Below are 22,074 nucleotides of genomic sequence, written 5' to 3'. Positions count from 1 at the left end.
CTTCCTAAAAACTTCCTGGGCCATCGTCAAACAAATCTCCAATCCATTCACATGCCTTACCCTAGCAATATGAAAAAAATGGTCAACCTATCTCTCTCCCCCAGAGTCTCCAATGCTACCTTTTTTAGATCATCCATCTTTTAGACATGAAGATAAATATGCCCAGTTTGCTGGGTGGGATAGTAAGGGGATCTATCGTTTGAGGGAGTTTTTAGTCAAAGACCAAATAATTAATGATAGTCAACTAAAAGACAAGCTAAAAGGGATCAATCCCTCTTGGCTCCAACTGACACAAGTCAGAACATTCTTAAACAAAACATTCAGTAGCGAGACAGATTTTTGCCCTCTCTCCCCCTTTGAGCATCTATGTGTGATATCCAAAGGGAAAGATAAAGGTGTGACCTCAGCAATTTATGACCTATTGCTTGAGAGGGGCGGTGGCTTCTCCCTGGCTCTGAGGAACATATGGGAAACTGATCTACATATACAGATTGAAGATACAAAATGGAAACAAATTTGGATAAATCCCCCCCTCCGAACAATATCGTCCCGCATACAGGAGTCAGCCCTCAAGGTTATATTAAGATGGTATATAACTCCATTTCAACTCTCGCATGCAACGACTTCAATCTCCCCGTTGTGTTGGAGAGGATGCGATGAAAAGGGCTTTTACTTACATATGTGGTGGGAGTGTAAGGCCCAGAAGCAGTTCTGGGAAACTATCTTCAATATAATTTCTAAGGCCACTGATCAGATAATCTTTCCAGAACCAAGCCTGTCCCTGCTGTCCCTGCCCAATGCTCTAAACCCCTCCCTTACCCATAAAGAATTGGTATTTATCCTCCTTACGGCAGCTCGTTTAGAAATCGCCGAACACTGGAAGGATCCGAAGGGCCCTACACTCACTGGATGGAAAGGGAAAGTGTGGGATATAGCCTGCTCTGAAAAATTAACCTACCACCACAGAGTCTCGTCGGGCCAACTTAGCTATGACCCATTCAATGAAATATGGTCTCCTTTTCTCGATTACATCAATGGTACAGATGTGGCATCCAACTCTGGTTTAACAAATCTTCCTCTGACCACAGTAAATTGAAGGAAACAAGCTTGGTTCGGCATCTACAGAAATCGCGTTTGTGTATTTATTAGAAACGCTGTCTGACTTGTATGTTTTTATATATATTTTTAACTTTATTAAAACTGCTTTGTTAAATAGAGTTTAATAAATATTATTTTTTAAAAAAAAGAATCCATAGGGTTCTAGAGTTGTTTCTCCATCTTGCTGGGGAAGAGACAAGCCAGAGGTCCCAGTCCGGACCCAACGCTAAAGATTATATTATACCCACTTACCTGAGAGTAAGCCCCATTTCCTTACTAAGGCAATATTGATAAATGGAAATTGGATTGAAGGGCCGTTTTTTCCTGTGTGGTCAAAGTGCTCAAGGCAGCATATCTACATAATTGCCAGAAAACTCTGAGCCTTCCTCTGAATGTTAGAGATGAATGTTAGAGAATGTCTGGAGATGATGAGGATTGCTACTCAACTGCTGGGATCATCCCTGCCCACCTCTACATCTTTGAAGCTGGGAAGAAGGCTGGTTGTTTGCTGTGCTCGCCAGAGGCTGGTGCCACATTCAATGTGGTGAGAAGAATGAGTAAAGCCTGCTCCTTAGTTATGAGGCCTAATAATGACAGAATTGCTGTTCCGCCATGTGAAGCCCTGGTTAGGCCTCATCTAGAGTATTGCATCCAGTTCTGGGCTCTACAATTCAAGAAGGACGCAGACAAGCTGGAGCGTGTTCAGAGGAGGGCAACCAGGATGATCAGGGGTCTGGAAACAAAGCCCTATTAAGAGAGACTGAAAGAACTGGGCCTGTTTAGCCTGGAGAAGAGAAGATTGAGGGGAGACATGATAGCACTCTTCAAATACTTAAAAGGTTGTCACACAGAAGAGGGCCAGGATCTCTTCTCGATCCTCCCAGAGTGCAGGACACGGAATAACGGGCTCAAGTTAAAGGAAGCCAGATTCCGGCTGGACATCAGGAAAAAACTTCCTGACTGTTAGAGCAGTACGACAATGGAATCAGTTACCTAGGGAGGTTGTGGGCTCTCCCACACTAGAGGCCTTCAAGAGGCAGCTGGACAACCATCTGTCAGGGATGCTTTAGGGTGGATTCCTGCATTGAGCAGGGGGTTGGACTCGATGGCCTTGTAGGCCCCTTCCAACTCTGCTATTCTATGATTCTATAAGATATCTGTGCCCATATTGTTGGTGTCAAAAAGCCAATTCTGGCAAATACTGAAAGCCGCAGTTTCTGTGGGTTAAGATCTGGTGATGCAAAAGAGTCGAATGGAGTGTCATTGTCTCTTATCTCAGCTCCTTACCTCGATGGCAGTTAGCGAATGTATGTTGGTCAGTTAACTGCTTATTATTTGACCAGGGTCAAATATGCCATGAAGCCAAGAATGCCACTGTGTAGGTGGCAACTTAATTTTAAAAAAAATCTTTATCATTTCATTTGTTAGTGAGGAGCTGCTTGCCCCTTAACCCTGAAGCAGTCATAGGCAAATCTAGCTGCATGCTATAACTACAGGCATCTCTCGGCAGGAATGTAAGCAGACATCACTGGCAAAGATCACTGTTTTAATTGCAACAATAATGATGATGATGATGATGTAATCCTAGGCTGACACTGGTGTTCCAAGAGAACTGTTTGTGAACCTAACATTTCAAGTTATAAAAAAATCTCACTTGTCTTTTAGATTTCATTGTATCACCATAAATGTGGACTAATTTGTTTTTGTAACTAGCATAAGAATTAAAATTGTAACAATGGCAAATAATGTTGAACAATAAAACGGTGCTCTAATAAAATGAATGCTTTAAAAATACTTGACTAATCAAGTTCCCTGCTCTAATGCCGTGGAAACTAGTTGTTGCAATATATAACACTCATTTAGAAAAGAAAATATCTTTAGAGTAAGGCATGCATGCATTTTCTGCGTCTCACTTGGTGGAAAAGGCCTGATGGTTGTTTGTTCTCTTTCCTTTTTCGCTCAGGTGAATTTCACAGTAGACCAGATCCGAGCGATCATGGACAAAAAGTCCAACATCAGGAACATGTCTGTGATTGCTCATGTTGACCATGGCAAGTCTACACTTACAGATTCATTGGTGTGTAAAGCTGGTATCATTGCTTCAGCCAGAGCTGGTGAAACACGATTTACTGACACACGGAAAGATGAGCAGGAAAGATGTATCACAATCAAGTCTACGTGAGTATCATGAACGTTGCATATAATCTTTATGTAAACCACAAACCAGTTATAAATGAAGTGTTTTAAAGGGCTAATCTACACCTGCAGGCATTTCGGCACAGAAGAGGATGCTTCCGAATGTTCCCCGCGTCCACGATCGGCACTCACGGGGCACACAGCACTGAAGTGTACCTCAGTTTCAGGAGTGCTGTTGCGGGAGCATGTGTGCCCCGTTACGCCGCTTGAGCATGTGGATCGGCAGAACTGGGCATTGCTGAGCAGAAGACGCTCCTATGGGGCAGAGATATACTTATTTTTACTGACTCGTGAGGCATGTGCATGAGCGTAAGACGTGCAGCGACACATGGGGGGGATAGGAACTCCATCAAATATGCACTCCTGCACAGAGATATGTTTGTATTTAAAAACACACACACTCGGTGGTACCAATACCCATCCAAAACATGTTGCAGAAATGGCAGACAGGTCCACTCCCGCACACCTCTGATACCCATGCACATGCCCCTCACAGCTGATTGGTTGCTTGCTGAGCCCGGAACTCACAGCAAACAGCAATGACCTCGCAAAGTGGGGGGCACACGGCAAACGTTCTTCGGAATGGACGCGAGAGAGCCGGAAAAACCACAACAAAAGCAGTCAGGGATATTCCGGGAAAACAGAGGTGGAGCTCAGATCACCGTGGGAGCAGGTGAATGTCATGTGCCCCATTAGTAATGACTGCGATACAATCCTGCAATAAATGGCTAGTGTAGACTCCCCCAAACACTAGGATTAAACTGGGTTTATTTCAAGTTCTCCATTTTAACTTATTTATGGATCAGGCGGTTTGTCTGATTGAAGCAACTCAATGCCAAATTGCCTCTCCTTAATTGCGTACATGAAGTGGCTGTTTTATATCCTTCTGTAGGTTGGGTTCTTCTAGAGTTGAGTTCCAGTGAGGTAGCTATGCCAGTCTGTTGCAACAAAAGCAGTGAAGAACCTTTACGGAAGATGACAGATTTAGTGTGGCACAAACTTCCATGGACTATAATCCACTTCAGTTACAATGCAGAATTGTAGAAAAATAGAATAAGTTCTACTTTTTAATTGGGCATGGTTTCCAATAAATGTGCATAGGATTTCCTTTTCTTTTGTTTCGTTCAACTCAACAGTACTTTTTTGCTCACCGGTATTTTGCCCTTTTTATTTTAATTCTTATATCCCATCTGTTCAATTTGTTCTCACAGCAGCTTACACATTTCCCCCCCAAAGTTATGAAAATTATTCAAAAACTCTTCATTCACAAGCAGCTAAAAGTGAGTATGTTAAAAACATAGGAAACAAAACCCCATTGGCTATGCCAGTATCCCCTAAAAATGGGAAGCTTGATTGCCCTCGGAAAACTCATGAGCGAGTTTGGCCAGATGCGGCTCTCCTGGGAGGGAATTCCAAAAGGAGGGCGCCACCATTTCAGAGAGCGCCTGAAGTGTGGCCCTAACACTTCCCCTTTGAGAAATGAAGGACCCTAAGCAGTGTCTCCTCAGCTGATCTCAAGGCGCATAGGGGGACACATAGTAGTGTAACCTGCCAGCCATAGGTGTGGTGTATACAGAAGTTTTAAATAAATAAATTTGGAATGTGTTTTGGGAAACTCCTTTATCCTTCTGTTTTGTAGGGCTATTTCTCTGTATTATGAGCTTTCAGAAAACGATTTGGCCTTTATCAAGCAGTCCAAAGATGGCTCCGGCTTCCTCATTAATTTAATTGACTCTCCTGGACATGTGGATTTCTCCTCTGAAGTCACAGCAGCACTTCGTGTCACTGATGGCGCTCTTGTCGTTGTTGACTGTGTTTCAGGTAAGTGTGCATGTGAACATTCTGCTCTATGTGAGGCAGCTAGTAAGTGATAGCATAACCTCTGGGCATAAAAATTTGAATTTTCAGGATTCCACATTTCCACTTGCCAGGGTAAATGCTCCACTGCCTCTGATAAGTGTGACGATGAGTCTCATCCTTTCTTCCAAGCTCAGGAAGGGAACAGGGAATTGTTCCTGATCTTACACTGACCTGGTTCACATATAATGCTTAACCCATGGTTTATTTCACCCATGATTTGTTGCCTTATGCAGTGTTTGTCTGGCAGATGATTGAACAAACAGTGGTTTGTTTTTTCAGCCCATGGATTGCTTGTTTCCCTCCTCCTGCGCCTGCTCCCTCCCTGTATCCCAAATGCCTTTGTGGTGCTGTTGTACTGGCATATAGAGCAGCTGTTTGTTTTATCACTCCACCACCTCTGTAGCCTGGTGGAACAACCCATGGTTCTGGGTTCAAATGTAACAACAACTCATGGTTTAAACAACCCAGAGTTCACAACTCAACAACAAACCATCAGTTCACTTTCAGGGTTGTTCATGATTGACAAACTGTGGTTTGTTACTGTAGCTAAGTTTGCACATCTTTGCAACCCAGAATTCAACAACCCATGGGTTAAATAAACCATGAGTTAGCATTATGTGCGAACCAGGTTACTGAGTTTCAAGGGCACAGAGTGATGTTGGGGACAAGACCTGCCCCCTGGGGCTGAGCAGGGTCCGGGCAGCCACAGATTCTGTAAATTCTTGTCTTGTTTCTGCACAGCATGGAGAGCGTTGAGGGGTACAACCGATCATTGTACCATTTAGTTCCATTCGAACTGCAAGCATTCCATAAATCGGAAATGTGATTATGTGATCTGTTGCTGATATTGTTTGCCTCACTTATTAATCCTACAAGTTGTTGATTCAGATTCTCCAGCGTGCATGCAATAGACTGGAGAACCAGCATGGATGTGGCAAGCCCAGTATCAGTTATGTAGGGGTGCGCTGAGATCCTGTCATAATGTAGCCTTTTGACCTTGAAAATTTCACTTGTTTTCTTTTTTGCAATAAGCAGGTTTCTAGCCCTTTTTTGCCTGTTAAGATAAGGCTTCAGAGTAGCTGGCAAAGCCTGATGACCTCTTCAGAGCAGGGTATGCTGGTATGGCTAAACAGAATTTCCTGTAGCTGCGACTGTAGGATGAATTTTGTGAATGAGCATCTGCACATCTGCTTGATTTATAAAGAGTGCAGAATTTCAGCAGCCTACATACTATTCTGCCTAAAGCTTCATGGCTACAGGAGGCAAGAGCTGATGCTACAGCAGTCTTTTTAACAGTCTTCTTTTTGTAATCTGCCCTAAAAGCATTTCTAAGGGATGGAATCTAAAAAATTTAAATGAAAATTTTAAAAATTAATTAACAGCCACCCATAGTTCAGGCTGATAGGCAGCAGGCTATCTTCCCCCCCCCCCCCGCCCCTTCTCTTCATCATGACAAAAATGTCAGGGCAAATTCAAAAGGGCAGACCTGGCTATGATCAGTTCCGCTGCAACGGGTTTTCTCTAGAAGCAGTCTAGAAAACGTTGGTTGTCAACTTTGTCCTCTAGGGGTTTGTGTGCAGACTGAGACTGTACTTCGCCAGGCAATTGCTGAGCGTATCAAGCCAGTGCTAATGATGAACAAGATGGACCGTGCTTTGCTGGAGCTGCAGCTAGACCGAGAAGAGCTTTACCAGACCTTCCAGCGCATTGTGGAAAATGTCAACGTTATAATCTCCACTTATGGAGAGGGTGAAACTGGACCCATGGGTAATATTATGGTAAAGAGAACTTATACTGTGTTCGGAATGGAACTGAGCATTATTTTCAGTGGGGGTGGGGGTTGTTACATCAAACTCTGCTACACAGAATGCAGCACAAAAGGATTTGGGGGCGGGGGCTTACCTGCAGAAATGATACATCCTACTCATGGAAGTCACTGCTCCAGTATTCTCTGGGCAGCTGTTCCACATCAGACCTCTCTTCGGTAGAGTGGTAGAGCACATGTGTTACATGCAAGAGGTCGCAGGATCGATCCCTGGCATCTCCAGTTTGTGTGGGCGGGGGGGGGGGGGCGGCGGCGGAATATTCTCAGGTAGTGTGGACCAATGGCACGATTCCATCTAAGGCTACTTTGGATGTATGTTCAATGCTGTAGTGCAACTGCATGAGTACTTATTGGATCAGGCAAAGCCATGAAAAATAACAGATACCGTCATTTGTCATAGAATCATAGAATAGCAGAGTTGGAAGGGGCCTACAAGGCCATCGAGTCCAACCCCCTGCTCAATGCAGGAATCCACCCTAAAGCATCCCTGACAGATGGTTGTCCAGCTGCCTCTTGAAGGCCTCTAGTGTGGGAGAGCCCACAACCTCCTTAGGTAGCTGATTCCACCGTCGCACTGCTCTAACAGTCAGGAAGTTTTTCCTGATGTCCAGCCGGAATCTGGCTAACTTGAGCCCGTTATTCCGTGTCCTGCACTCTGGGAGGATCGAGAAGAGATCCTGGCCCTCCTCTGTGTGACAACCTTTTAAGTCCTTGAAGAGTGCTCTCATGTCTCCCCTCAATCTTCTCTTCTCCAGGCTAAACATGCCCAGTTCTTTCAGTCTCTCTTCATAGGGCTTTGTTTCTAGACCTCTGATCATCCTGGTTGCCCTCTTCTGAACACGCTCCAGCTTGTCTGCATCCTTCTTGAATTGTGGAGTCCAGAACTGGACGCAATACTCTAGATGAGGCCTAACCTGGGCCGAATAGAGAGGAACCAGTACCTCACGTGATTTGGAAGCTATACTTCTATTAATGCAGCCCAAAATAGCATTTGCCTTTCTTGCAGCCATATCGCACTGTTGGCTCATATTCAGCTTGTGAACTACAACAATTCCAAGATCTTTCTCGTTTGTAGTATTGCTGAGCCAAGTGTCCCCCATCTTGTAACTGTGCATTTGGTTTCTATTCCCTAAATGTAGAACTTGGCATTTATCCCTATTAAATTTCATTCTGTTGTTTTCAGCCCAGCACTCTAGCCTATCAAGATCACTTTGAAGTTTGTTTCTGTCTTCCAGGGTATTAGCTATCCCACCCAATTTGGTGTCATCTGCAAATTTGATCAGCGTTCCCTGCACCTCCTCGTCCAAATCATTAATAAAAATGTTGAAGAGCACTGGGCCCAGGACTGATCCCTGCGGTACCCCACTCGCTGCCTCTCCCCAGTTTGAGAAGGTTCCATTGATAAGTACTCTTTGAGTCCGATTCTGTAGCCAACTGTGGATCCACCTAATAGTTGTTCCATCTAGCCCACTTTTAGCTAGTTTGTTAATCAGAATGTCATGTGGTACTTTGTCAAAAGCTTTGCTGAAGTCAAGATATATGACATCCACAGCATTCTCACAGTCCACAAGGGAGGTTATCCTATCAAAAAATGAGATCAAATTAGTCTGACAGGATTTGTTCCTGACAAATCCATGTTGGCTTCTAATAATCACTGCATTGATTTCAAGGTGTTTACAGACTGACTTCTTTATAATCTGCTCCAGAATTTTCCCAGGGATGGATGTCAGACTGACTGATCTGTAGTTCCCAGGTTCCTCCTTTTTGCCCTTTTTGAAGATAGGGACAACGTTAGCCCTCCTCCAGTCGTCCGGCACCTCACCCGTCTTCCATGATTTTGCAAAGATAATAGACAAAGGTCTTTTTCCATGAAGAAGCCACGTTAACATTTCTCACACTGTGCAGCCGACTCAGGTACCTTTTTAAACCTGTGACATGGGTCCCACAATGGTTTCCCTGCCTAGGATCTGGCTGCAGTCCAACCTGCCTTTCCAGTGCTCAGCAGATAAGAGGCAGGACCACAGCAAGGCACTTAGGTAGTGCAGGGCTCATTTGAGTGTCATGCTTTCATACATGTTGGAGTTGCCAAAATGATGTTTTAAAGCAGCGGTCCCCAACCTTTTTGGCACCAGGGACCGATTTCATGGAAGACAATTTTTCCACGGACCAGGGTGGGTGGGATTGGGGTTGAGGGGATGATTTTGGGAAGCCACGCCCACCCGCCCGCCCCTCACTCCAGCGTCCTGGGCTTCGCTTCGGCTGGGTGGGCGCCCAGCTGAAGTGAAACCAGGACACTGGGGTGGGCGGTCAGCTTCTGAGCGGCGCACCCAGAGGTCGCTCTCCCAGAGCGACTTCCGGCCGGGCACACCATTCCGAAGCTGCCCCACCCCAGCGTCCTGGCTTTGCTTCGGCCGGGCAGGCGAGATGGTGCCCTGTGCCCAGGTACGCTGGGGTGGGTGTGGGTGGGTGAAAGCAGCTCACTTGCGTGGCCCAGTTCCTAACAGGCCACAGACTGGTACCGGTCTGTGGCCCGGGGGTTGGGGACCCCTGTTTTAAAGGACAAGCTAGAATGTACCTGGGCTACGTTCAGACTTTGGTGGCTTTCCCCACAATAGAACTTGGTGAGGTGGAATATAGGGTTTATTTTACTTAAGGAATGTGCTTTAAATTCTCCTTTCTGCCTGGTAGCCACTCAAGTACACGCTAGCTGTTGTTAAAATGGCTCAGCCCTAATTACGTTCACTTGGATATAAACCTCATAGATTGCATGGAATGTAATTCCAAGCAAGTATGCTTAGGATTACATCCTTTGTAATAAATGACCCCTCCTTCTGTTTGTAGATTGATCCAGTCATTGGTACCGTTGGCTTTGGCTCTGGCCTGCATGGTTGGGCTTTTACTCTTAAACAGTTTGCCGAGATGTATGTAGCCAAATTTGCTTCCAAAGGGGAGAAGACGCAGCTCTCTGCAGCTGACAGGGCCAAGAAGGTAGAAGATATGATGAAAAAGCTATGGGGAGACAAGTGAGTAGGGGCATATATATATATATTTGTAAATGGCCTTTGGTGTAAACCAGGTAGTCAGTTTAGAGGATGTTTACAGAGGGTGATGTTTACTTGCATATTTAATTCCCTCATCTGTATTGGTTTTGGTTGTGCCTCTTACTAAACCAACTATAATAGTAAGAAAATACTTTTAAGTGCTGAAAGAACTGGAAGTAATGGTGTCTGTGACAACTGGAAGTCAGCCCTGTTCCCAATCCACTTAATTTCTCTCTCTCTTTACCTCTTCCCTCCTGGACTCCTTTTCCTTGTGTGCCATGTCTTTATTAGACTGTAAGCCTTAGGGCAGGGACTGTCTTTTTTCCTAAGTGTAAGCCGCTCCGAGAGTCTTTTTTTGGCTGAGGAGCGGGGTATAAATATGATAAATAAATATATTCAATTTTCTTCTAGGTCTGTAAACTATGAATTTCGCAAGAACAGTCAGTTGGGTGTGGTGGGGCAGAATGGGCTTCATTTGACAGATGAATAAGTTAGGTCCAAATAAATAAGGTAGCGTGAAGTTCAGTTTCTTTTTCACTTCCTCGGCATGTTACAGTATGTAAATTACTCTTAATTTATAATTTAGGTATTTTGACCCAGCAACTGGAAAATTCAGCAAATCGGCAGCCAGCCCCGATGGAAAAAAATTGCCACGGACATTCTGCCAACTCATCCTGGATCCTATTTTTAAGGTAAAACCGTGATTAACCAAAACAGTATTACCATGTAAAGTTGTGTGTTAATTATTTCCTCCTCTAACTGCTAGAACTCAGCCAACAAAATTGTATGGCCAAGAACTGGCTAATTTGCAAAATGTCAAAGGACAGAGTGCGGGATCTACATCAAACTATTAATAATTTGTGTTGCCATTTTTAGCAGTGTTGAAGCCTGTAAAGCTCAAACTGCTTATTACCAACAAACAGGCTTCTCCAGTCTTGATAACATTACTCTGGGGTAAATGTTCTGAGATTGCAGCTAACCAGCTTGATACTCTAACTCTCCAACTAGTTAGACTTGGATTTAAAGTGATTTACAATCTAATCCAGAAATAAATGTGCCATAATGCAGACCTTTAGGACCAAGCATGATGAATGCCGCTCTGACAAATTGTCATAGCCCCAGTATTGTGAACTTAGCAGGGCATGCAGAACGCAAAGAGCTCCTGAGCATCATTTATAATGCACATCCCTAATAAAAAGGTTGTAACAGTGGCAAGCTATAAAATGAGGGGGCTGCTGTTGAGCAGAGTTTGGAAGAAAATTATGTTTAGCCTATGAAAGAACTGTGTATTCAGTAGATTATTATTATTATTATTATTATTATTATTATTATTATTATTATTATTTATTTATTTATATAGCACCATCAATGTACATGGTGCTGTACAGATTACACAGTCAATAGCAAGACCCTGCCGCATAGGCTTACAATCTAATAAGTTGTAGTAAACAATAAAGAGGGAAGGAGAATGCAAACAGGCACAGGGAAGTGTAAACAGGCACTGGGTAGGGTGAAGCTAAACAGTATAGAGTCAGAACAAACTCAATATTTAAAAGCTATAGGGAAAAGAAAAGTTTTTAGCTGAGTTTTAAAAGCTGTGATTGAGTTTGTAGTTCTCAAGTGTTCTGGAAGAGCATTCCAGGTGTAAGGGGCAGCAGAAGAAAAAGAAGAAAGTAGAGCTGTCACGAAATGAAATCTAGCTTTTACAGTGCAATCCTGTGCATGTTTACTCAGAAGTAAGTCCCATTGAGTTCAGTAGGACTTACTCCCAGGTAAGTGCAAATGTAAAAGTCACTCACGGGCACAATCCTATGCATGTTTTGACAAAAATGCCCTAAAATCCCCAGCATTCTTGCTTAGCTTGACTCTCAAATAAAATCTCTTTATCCTACGTTTGCTGTATAGGTCTTTGATGCCATTATGAACTTTAAAAAGGAAGAGGCGTCCAAGCTGATAGAGAAGTTGGATATCAAGCTAGATGCTGAAGACCGAGAAAAGGAGGGGAAGCCGCTTCTCAAGGTACTGTGAAATGGTCTGTTTCTGGAGAGTTAGTAACATTAACCTGCTGCAACAAAAGCAATAAAGTCTTGTGGTACTTTACAGACTTTAATGGATTTCAACAGATGGCATGAAGTGTTGTCCTGCGTTCCAAGTACATGGGGGCAGAGGATAGAAATTTGTAAAAAGTCAGTTCAGAGGAAACAGGATTGCAGCGAGTACTGATGGTGATGATTACCTTATTTACAGTGGCCATTCACAACAGAGTTGTTGGCTGAATAGTGTGTTTGTGTCCCTCTTAGCATAACGTAAAAGCATCTGCTTTGAATACAGGAAGTTCAGTCTTGGGTAGTAAGGCTGGAAAAGGCCTTAAGCAGAAGCACTGGCTTTGCCATGGCCAACTACGTATGTTCATGAGATGGGCATTGGAAGAGTAACATTGCATTTCTGAAGAACTGAACACCATCCTTCCAAAGTAACCAAACAAGGAAATGAAAGCATTGCTTGGTAACTCTTAACAGGGTTTCTAAAGCTGTTTTCAATGTATGCTTCCAAGGCTGTGATGCGTCGATGGTTGCCTGCTGGAGATGCCTTACTTCAGATGATTACCATCCATCTGCCTTCCCCTGTAACTGCACAGAAATATCGCTGCGAACTTCTGTATGAGGGACCGCCTGATGACGAAGCAGCAATGGGTAAGACCAGAACATTCAGTACTTCAAGCATGAGGCTACTTTGCAAATCCCATGGACAGTTTTATTAATTTAGAACTTCCTGAGATGTTTGCCAAATTTTCCTTCGTCGTTTTGTGTTCCTTTGGCAGAAGTTGGCCTCCTCCTTGCTGAAAACGTACAAATATTTTAAAATAGGGAGTGAGTCCTGATAGTATGAAGGGACTTGGCATTCTGAAAGGTCCTCAGCTGAAACATCATAGATCTCTGTATATGCAGACATCTACCAAACATACTTTTGTTTCCATTTCATTTCTGCATTTGGACAGACTTAGCTTTTGTCCTGACAATGTCCTATGCCTGAAGGAACTTGTACCCTAAATGATACTTACTTCATTAAAAAAAGTAAAGCAAAGCCCCAGTGTGATATCTCAGCTGAATTTCAAGAACTGCCTATAAAGGCCTCACCATTTATGCCTTGTTTTGCTGCAGGTGTTAAGAACTGTGACCCAAAGGGGCCTTTGATGATGTACATCTCCAAAATGGTCCCCACCTCTGACAAAGGCCGTTTCTACGCCTTTGGACGGGTCTTCTCTGGCATTGTTTCCACAGGCCAGAAAGTGCGAATAATGGGACCAAATTACACCCCAGGAAAGAAGGAAGATCTCTACTTAAAGCCCATTCAGAGGTAAATCGTGTTGGTTTTCCTTCTTTTCGAAGTTTGGTGCATGCAAAGAAACCAGTGTTATGAAGCACCTTTTGTTTCATTGCGGGTGGTGGTGGTGGAATCTGTTAGGAAGGAAGACATTTCTCTTTTTTTTATAAGACTTTACAGCTCCCCACCCCCGTCTTTTTTTTTTTGGTGGGGGGAACATCCAGTAGAAATGTAGTAACTGAAAAGTATGATAAGACAATTTAAAAAGGCAGTTACGGAGAATACCTTTTATGTGAAAAGGTTGATTAAAGAAATACTTCCAGTAATAAAACAGATACTCAAGGATTGTTACCCATCCTCTGTCTTTGTAGAACCATTTTGATGATGGGTCGTTATGTTGAGCCCATTGAGGATGTACCTTGTGGCAACATTGTTGGTCTAGTTGGTGTTGACCAGTTTTTGGTGAAGACGGGCACCATTACCACCTTTGAACATGCCCACAACATGAGAGTGATGAAATTTAGTGTTAGCCCAGTTGTACGTGTTGCAGTTGAAGCAAAAAACCCTGCCGACCTACCAAAACTAGTGGAAGGTCTAAAGCGTCTCGCCAAGTCTGACCCTATGGTCCAGGTGAGTGTTAGCTGTACGTGTGTGACTTAGAATTAATGGTTTGCAGTGGCGCTCTGACGAAAGAGAGAGTGTTCATCTCTGGTTTTCCTAATACCATTTGCCAGCATGTCACTCAACTGAAGCAACTACAGGCTTGTTGAGAACCTAGTTAAAAATCTCCAAACAAAACAATCCAATTGAAGGCTAAAACAAACCTTTTTGTGCAAGCTGGGGTGGGTGGAAGAAAAGGACAAGATCTAACCCATCCACAGACACTACAGATGCCACCCTTGTCTATAGGTTAAGGCAGGTCTTAAAACGGTGAGAAGGGAGAGATGGTATACGGGCAGCATAGAATACTACTGGAGCGATAAAAAAAAGGCTGTATCATGTGACAGAATGATACAAAAAGTAATGATCTCGGGAAAGATTTATTACCAATTTATCCATTTTTCATGGTATGGTCTGAAGAACCATGATGCAATTAACCCGGGCTGAAGCTAAACAGGTCTGGTCAGTGCCTGGATAGCAGACCGCCTGGTAGCTCCATGGATGTTGGCTTGAGTTCCATCATGGCAAAATGTTGCGATATAAATGGAATAAATAAAATAGGTAAATTTCTAAAGGTGCAATATTTAGGCAGTAAAAGACAGCTGGGGCACGCTAGGAGTTCTAGGATTTATTTATTTATTTATTTATTTGTCCAACCATGCATAGGATTACACCCTAAATTATCTTTTCTCATTTTCTCCAAAATATATGAACTTATTTAACTGTTATTCAATTGTAGAAAACCAACTTTCTGTTCAGGTTGGTGACCATAAACACACTATTCTCTCCAAGCTGGAGGAGCTTGAATTCAGTCAGAATATTGCTTTCATAATTTAATTGTTGAATAGTTTCCCCTAAAGAAGGCGGCACATGTTTTGAAACATTTTGGGAAATTTAGAATAACTTCATAAGAAACCTTTCCTGCAGCCCTTTGGTTTTTACTTATTTCATTAGCGTACGTGATGGACAGGATGTTGGAAATTGCCGCTGCCTGGCTTTCCTGATGTACTAGAAAAATATAAATCTGGAAAAATATACATGAAATATAGTGAGTAATACAGCTGGAAGGGAGTGTGCTTGAGGTTGTGCTGGCTGGGAATGGTGCATTGAAGGGTGGCTGCATTCAAATGTAATGCTAAACCATGGTTTAATGTTGCAAGGACACAGTAAACCTTGGGCTTGCAGGCTTTCACTCCCCCCTCCCCCAGCAGGAAGTAGATTTAAAACTCCTGGGCATAGCCTGTAACAAAGCCCAGTTTCCTGTTACGTCCAAATATGGGAAACTGTGTTTTTACCGTTCATATACCAGGATAATCTGTACAAACCATGGTTTCCTGTATTGGGCTGAAATCTTCTCTCCTCATACACGAAGAAGGGAACTAGGAAGCATGAAAGCTTGAGGCTCACCAGAGCACATTCTTCTCACAACAAACCATGGTTTGTCACAACTTCTCAGTGTGGTTCGTGTGGTGGTAGGTAGAAAAGAGCGCGAAAAGGCAATGAGTAACTGTACTCCTAGTCCACTATAGATCTGCGCCTTTAGGCAGTTCTGTAGAATCCATGGAATCTTAAATCCCAGGATGGCATGCTACTTTTTTTTTAAAAAAACAGATTTTTAGTGGCAACCCCTTATTATCTCTCCCAAGTCTTCAAGAAAAGGATAGGATAAAAATCATAAACAAACACAAGCATTTTCAGGCTTGATTTTAAGCTGTGCTCGTGCGCTTTGTAAATTGCTTGCTGTGTTTTCAACATTGTGAAGCATTTGCCTCCTATTCTGGTGCGTGGTGATTCTCTTTGAACAAGAAGTTCAGTTATTAATGCACAAGCATAAATATCAGTCCTGCAGAGTTTCACCTGGTAGCCCCTCTGCATTTTGTAGGTAGGTGTTTCGTTGGGAGATCATGCATCAAAGGCACATCCTAGCCTAAAATGGCATTTCATTTCCTCATGATGATTTCTGCTCAGCGTTTTGGAAAGGCCTACAGTGAAAATCCTTTCAAAAACGCTTTGCAGAAATGTGTTATGTTGCATAGCATGAACTACCAGACTCGTAAATGCACCCAGATTTTTTGTAACGTTTTCCCTCAGTACCAGAGCAATCACATAACCCATCTTCCCTGTTCTCTAGTGCATTATTGAGGAATCTGGAGAGCACATCATTGCTGGAGCTGGTGAGCTGCATCTGGAAATTTGCCTCAAGGATCTGGAAGAGGATCATGCCTGTATTCCAATCAAGGTACGCAAACTGACTTGTGGACGAGATGATTTGGGACATGTAAACACTGGATGGACTAATGATAAAGTGTTTAAAAAACAGAAGTCTGGGTCTGCGCCAAGAAATAAAGTATGAAAATGGAGCATCTTTATATGATCTGTACATGTAATTCTGCTTCTAGAAATTAGATTGAATCTGGTGGGTGTGATTCTTGCTGTTGTTCCAAAGGACTGATAAAGCAGAGAGCAAGAAGGGAGAAAGTAAAGATATGGGACGGTGGGTAGGAAGGTGCATGGTCAGGTGTTAAAGGTCCTGGCTGTTCACCAAATTCTTAACAAGGCTAATTTCTGCAGTAGATATGAGGTTTTAATCCTGCTTGATAGAAGCTTCTTTACACAGCGCAGTGTTTAATTATGGAACTCACTACCACAAGATGTAGCGATGACCACCAATCTGGATGGCTTCAAAAGGGGTTGGATCAATTCCTGGAGGCGAAGGCTATCAAGGGCTACTAGCCCTGATGGTTGCGTGCCATCTCCAGTATTCGAGGCAATAAGCCTGCGAGCACCAGTTGCTGGGGAACATGGGTGGGAGGGTGCTGTTGCACCATGTTTTGCTTGTTCATCCCTGGCCGATGGCTGGTTGGCCATTGTGGGAACAGAGTGCTGGATTAGATGGACCCTTGGTCTGATCCATCCTGGCGCGTCTTATGTTCTTAAGTGCAGAACCCTGACTTTGGGTTCTGCCTAGTGAAGTTATTAGTTAGACGACTGCTGTCCTCACATGCAGCTCTCAGTCAATTCAGTGGAGCTTGTGAAGATTTTTCTCAAGGATACACAAATGCACTTGCCAAGTTGCTACTGGCGGGTCCATCTTTCACTCTGGCGAGAGCACAACATCAAAAAGCCCCTCCCTCCCCCATTCTTTGGTGCCTGGAGAAGTGGGGATTCCCTGTGGTGCTAGGCTGACTTTAGAGACAGGGGAGAATGGCAGGAGCTCTCCTTGATACTGCACTGGAGACACTTGGGAGAGCCATGAGATGTCTTGCTGCTGAGCGTGGGGCTTACTGCAGGGGACAAGCAGCTTCCCCCCCCCCCCGGTTTTGCTGGGACTCAATGGTGGTGGGGGGAGGGGAAGAGTCATAGCCAGAACAAATTATGGCTGGCTACCAAGGTAAAGCCAGATTTGCTGCCCCTCTTTCTCCTTTTTGGATTTCACTTGGCAACATAGCTCAGACTCCGTAAACGGGCAATCATGCGTTAGCATTCCAAGAAATAAACAATCTACAGGTTTGCCCGAATGAGATGGCTAAATCTTAACTTGCTGTGTCCTCTCTATTACTCAGATAAAATTCTAATGGGACAGCTGATTTCACAGATGCTTATGCTAGAGATTAAACCCGGCAAGAAAACTTGCAATACAACCAGTACAACTTTCATGTCTGCCTGGCCTGGCCTGCTATGTACAGTCTCCCCCAAGGGCTACATACATACCAAGAGGGTTTGCTTTTGTAGAGGGGCTTTGGTTTTTGAATGTACGCCGGGGGCAGGGTTGGATGAAACCCTTCCACCATTCAGAATTGAAACGTGAATTGTTAAACTGGGATGTTTAGGTTGATTTCAGGTTATAGTATATATCACTTATGCAAGCTGGACTGAATTTGATTGTTTGCAGAAATCCGACCCAGTAGTATCTTATCGGGAGACGGTCTGTGAAGAGTCTGGCCAGATGTGCTTGTCCAAATCCCCTAACAAACACAACCGGCTGTACATGAAAGCCCGCCCCTTCCCGGACGGGTTGGCAGAAGATATAGACAAGGGGGATGTCAGCTCCCGCCAAGAGCTAAAGCAGCGTGCTCGGTACCTGGCTGAGAAGTATGAGTGGGACGTCTCTGAAGCAAGGAAGATCTGGTGCTTTGGCCCTGATGGGACAGGTCCCAATATTCTGGTTGACATTACCAAGGGTGTCCAGTATCTCAATGAAATCAAAGACAGTGTGGTGGCTGGATTCCAGTGGGCAACCAAAGAGGTAGGTCTGCTACCAAAATCACATGTAGGATATTGCTGTGGAAATTATTCTGAGAATAATGCAGATCTTGGGTTCAATTTCCTGTAAACAGCCAATTCTGGACTCGATGGACCCCAGTAGGTTGACTCAGTCTAAGTCAGTTTCTTAAGTTTAGTAATTTCCCACTAGTAATAATCTGCTTTTTAAAAAACCTAGATATGAACTGACTTGTATAAATTAAACGTTGCCCTGTGCAGCTCCATTTGCAACCTTCACTGAAGTTCCCTGCTTTATTTCCACACAAGTAGTAACTTAGCCAAGCACCATAAGTGAGTTTTCCTTCCAGGTGAATTCAAATAGTTTTTAAGCATTACAGCATTGTAGTGCCAGAAACCTCTTTCCCTTTCCACCTTGATTGCTCTCCTTGCAGGGCGTTCTGTGTGAAGAGAACATGCGGGGGGTTCGCTTTGACATTCATGATGTTACTCTCCATGCTGATGCTATCCATCGTGGTGGGGGACAAATCATCCCAACTGCAAGGAGGGTTCTGTACGCCTCTGCTCTGACTGCCCAGCCCCGGCTGATGGAGCCCATCTACCTTGTAGAGATTCAGGTACGTTACCTGTCATCGGATTCAAGGGTAGGCAGCTTCTGATCCTTCCTGGCATTTAGGGGCAGTGTCATTCCATCCCAGGATTTTCCCATCACACTAGATCCAGTCAATTGCAGTTCCACCGTACTCCCAGTGGGATCAGAGCAAAAGTGGTACTTCTAGTTTCTAGGAATATCCTTGGCCCCAATCCCCAATCACTTGCCCTGATATAAGCCTTTAACAACCTTTTGCTTACTCCAGTGGTATCAGTCTTTCATATATCCTTTACACCCATTGGCAGCTAGAGAAATCTTCTCTGCAACTGTGCTTGTAAATATTTCCAGAAACTAGAGTGATGGAATGTTGCTCCACATCCCGGCTCTTTACCCACCTTGCGCAATGGACATAGAAGATCTGGGTTAAAGTGGCCACTTCTGTCAAAGATGCAATGTCTGGCTCAGGCTGAACTACTTTCTCTTACTTTAGCTCCTTATCTTTAAGGGGGACAGTAGTGACACTCCTCCCAGACAAACATTGTAAAATGCCTTGCATTAAAAATTGCTAGTACCAGTAGCTCTTTTAGTTCTCCCTCTGGGCTCTGCCCAGGGGCGTAAAGCTGATTGCCTGTGCTGCTGTACTTCCTGACTTTACCACTTGTGCAGAAATGGAAATATAAGGAACTCCATGTAAGAAATGAAATGAACCTCATTTGTAGATTGTAGAATTACATTTGTAGAAATGTAACTAATAAAATAATAATATAGATGCTTACAGAGCAATTATTAATTCTAACCCCTGATCTATGGCGGGAGTTAGGGTGGAAAAGCCCCTCCACCAGCAAGGTGAGGTATGTCCCCCCGCCCCAGAGGCCATAGTTACACCCATTCTGCAGATGTAGATCTGCTGGTGGTGGTAGGCCCTAGGACAGGACAGGGGTTGCTTTTAATCTGCTACATCTAAAGCTCTTCAATTCCCTAGTGAGTGAGGTGGATTAGCTGCACCAGCCCTCAACTGTGCCAGCCTAGGGCTGGTGTAACTAATCCCCCTCACGCCTGGTTCAAGCAGGGAAATTCTTTTGACGTAAACTTTGCCCAGGCAGAGCTTGGGAAGTGGTAGATATCCCCATTGCCCAAGCCCAATTCTTCCAGTTTTGTTTTGTCTTCTCATTGATGTGGGGAAATCTAGTTTACCACCAGACCAGGGAAGCTTAGTCTTTGCTTTATGACACTCCGGCAAGAATTTTGCAGTGCATATCTCTTGACACTTATATTTTGTTCTTAACTCTCCCTACTGGGCTAAAAAGGTTTCTTTTAAAGATTTCATTGGAGCTGTATTTGTATTAGATTTTATGTTAAGGGAGATTGTTTATGCACATTATGTAAGTAATTTTGCAGCACAATATTCAGAATCTAAGTATGATAGAGTGAGATGCTGTGGTTCTGCACTTCAGCCAGTAGGGAAAAAATATATCTAAGCATCTGCTTTTTCTTCCTAGTGTCCAGAACAAGTAGTTGGAGGCATCTATGGTGTGCTGAATCGGAAACGGGGTCATGTTTTTGAAGAGTCCCAAGTAGCTGGGACCCCAATGTTTGTGGTTAAAGCATATCTGCCTGTCAATGAGTCCTTTGGTAAGATATGTCTATTGACTTCATGCCTCTACCTGCCTCACTGAGTAGGGGGCTTGTCTCTCTCCCCAAATTCAAAACATATGACTTCCTGATTGTCTGCTCAGCTCACTAGTTCTAAACCAGTAACTGGTCCCTGCCAATCCAGCAACGTGTCAGCACTTTGGGGGAAATGTCAGCAGTTTGGGGGCAGCAGGGGTTGCTTGTTCTCCATTACATTTGACAGGGCTAGTTGCAAGGAGCTAGACATCTACCTTGTAGGCCATTTTAATGCATTTATAGGTGCTGAAGCCCAACTTTTGTCATCACTGACACCATAGAACAGGAATAGTTCATACTGTGGCCTTTCTTACCTCTCTTCAAAAGAGCTTGCCAGTTAAAGAACAGTAGCCATTGACTTGACAGTTTAGCAGCAGAATGCCAGCGGTGTAACTGGCCTTCGTTGGTTCCTTCCTTTCCACATCATTCTGTACTATAAGTGAGTGAGCTTGGAACTATCTAGTTTGGAAGAGATCCATTAAGAGAGCCACAGCTGTAGTTACTCCTGAATTTTGTGAGGAACGATCACAAATCCTTAAGGGCTTGTAAACTAAACATATTTATCATCTATCAAACATGAGTTACTCTACACACACACACGCAACTGAAAATTCTGCGTTCAGTAGACATTGCTGAACAGCCTTCAGGAAAAATATGACAGGCTATCTCAGTAAAACAATGACAATTAGCATTCATCACATCCAAATTTTTTCCTACAGTGGAGGAAGGTATCCTAGTCTGCATGGGAGGAGCAACCCAGACTAGGATACCCTCCATCCACTGTAGAAAAGGAACCTGCACAGTAAGTCCAGTGTTCCAGTCTTGGGGAGGCTGCCTCCTACTAGTTTAGGTAGGGGGAAATACCCCACAGTGGAGTGGTACCAACTCAAGAGGAAGAATGAGCCAAAAAGAGATAAGAGGTTGGAAGTGAGAAATTAGATGCAGTGATAATAATACGATAATGAGAGAAGCCATCAAAAAAGTTGCAAGACTAGTTTAGAGGTACCGCAGATGGAAGAACTCTGGTTTTGGAAACAGATTAGTGCTCAGGTACAAATCATGAAGTCAAGTCGCATGCTGGAATGCTCCTTAAGGTAAACTTGACGAATATGGGTGGAAATGTTGGTTTGAATAAAAGGTCTGGCTGTTTTACTACATATGGGGTTAAATAGTTCCTGAAAGTCATTCATTTCTGCTCTTCCCCCTAGGCTTCACAGCTGACTTGAGATCCAACACCGGTGGCCAGGCTTTTCCACAGTGTGTCTTTGATCACTGGCAGGTTTTGCCCGGAGACCCTTACGATGCCAATTCACGTCCTTTCCAAGTTGTGGCTGAAACACGCAAACGTAAAGGTTTGAAGGAGGGTATTCCACCTCTGGACAACTTCCTAGACAAATTGTAACTACAGCCTCATCCAGGTGAGGGGTAGCCATTAACAGTACCCAACTTCATTATGAAATTGGATTCCTTCACAAAGCCAGGAAAGAAGTGGGAAACTGAACATACAAAGCTGAACAAAAACACAAACCAGCATCTAGCAATTATGTCATGTTCACTCAAATGAGAAATAAAAGTATGCGTTGTTGAAC

The 22,074-nt window shown here is 43.7% G+C and overlaps 1 protein-coding gene across 1 annotated transcript in view; it reads left to right on the top strand.

Moving 5' to 3' along the window:
- LOC134400055 (elongation factor 2-like) overlaps positions 1–22,073 on the top strand; it is a 28,552-nt gene extending 6,479 nt beyond the window's left edge. The window contains exons 2-15 of the mRNA XM_063128281.1: positions 3,062–3,276; positions 4,934–5,115; positions 6,721–6,932; positions 9,821–10,002; positions 10,607–10,712; positions 11,926–12,039; positions 12,575–12,713; positions 13,182–13,377; positions 13,716–13,974; positions 16,136–16,243; positions 17,897–18,250; positions 18,660–18,842; positions 20,317–20,449; positions 21,694–22,073. Of these exons, the coding sequence (XP_062984351.1) occupies positions 3,062–3,276; positions 4,934–5,115; positions 6,721–6,932; positions 9,821–10,002; positions 10,607–10,712; positions 11,926–12,039; positions 12,575–12,713; positions 13,182–13,377; positions 13,716–13,974; positions 16,136–16,243; positions 17,897–18,250; positions 18,660–18,842; positions 20,317–20,449; positions 21,694–21,887 (2,577 nt within the window). The 3' untranslated portion in view covers positions 21,888–22,073. The remainder of the gene's footprint in view (positions 1–3,061; positions 3,277–4,933; positions 5,116–6,720; positions 6,933–9,820; positions 10,003–10,606; positions 10,713–11,925; positions 12,040–12,574; positions 12,714–13,181; positions 13,378–13,715; positions 13,975–16,135; positions 16,244–17,896; positions 18,251–18,659; positions 18,843–20,316; positions 20,450–21,693) is intronic.
- The last annotated feature ends 1 nt before the right edge of the window (position 22,074 follows it).

This window comes from Elgaria multicarinata, chromosome 6 (assembly GCF_023053635.1).
Source record: "Elgaria multicarinata webbii isolate HBS135686 ecotype San Diego chromosome 6, rElgMul1.1.pri, whole genome shotgun sequence".
Lineage (NCBI taxonomy): Eukaryota > Metazoa > Chordata > Lepidosauria > Squamata > Anguidae > Elgaria > Elgaria multicarinata.
The sequence above is the reverse complement of the archived record's forward strand: the minus strand, read 5'-3'. Positions and strand labels throughout refer to the sequence as shown.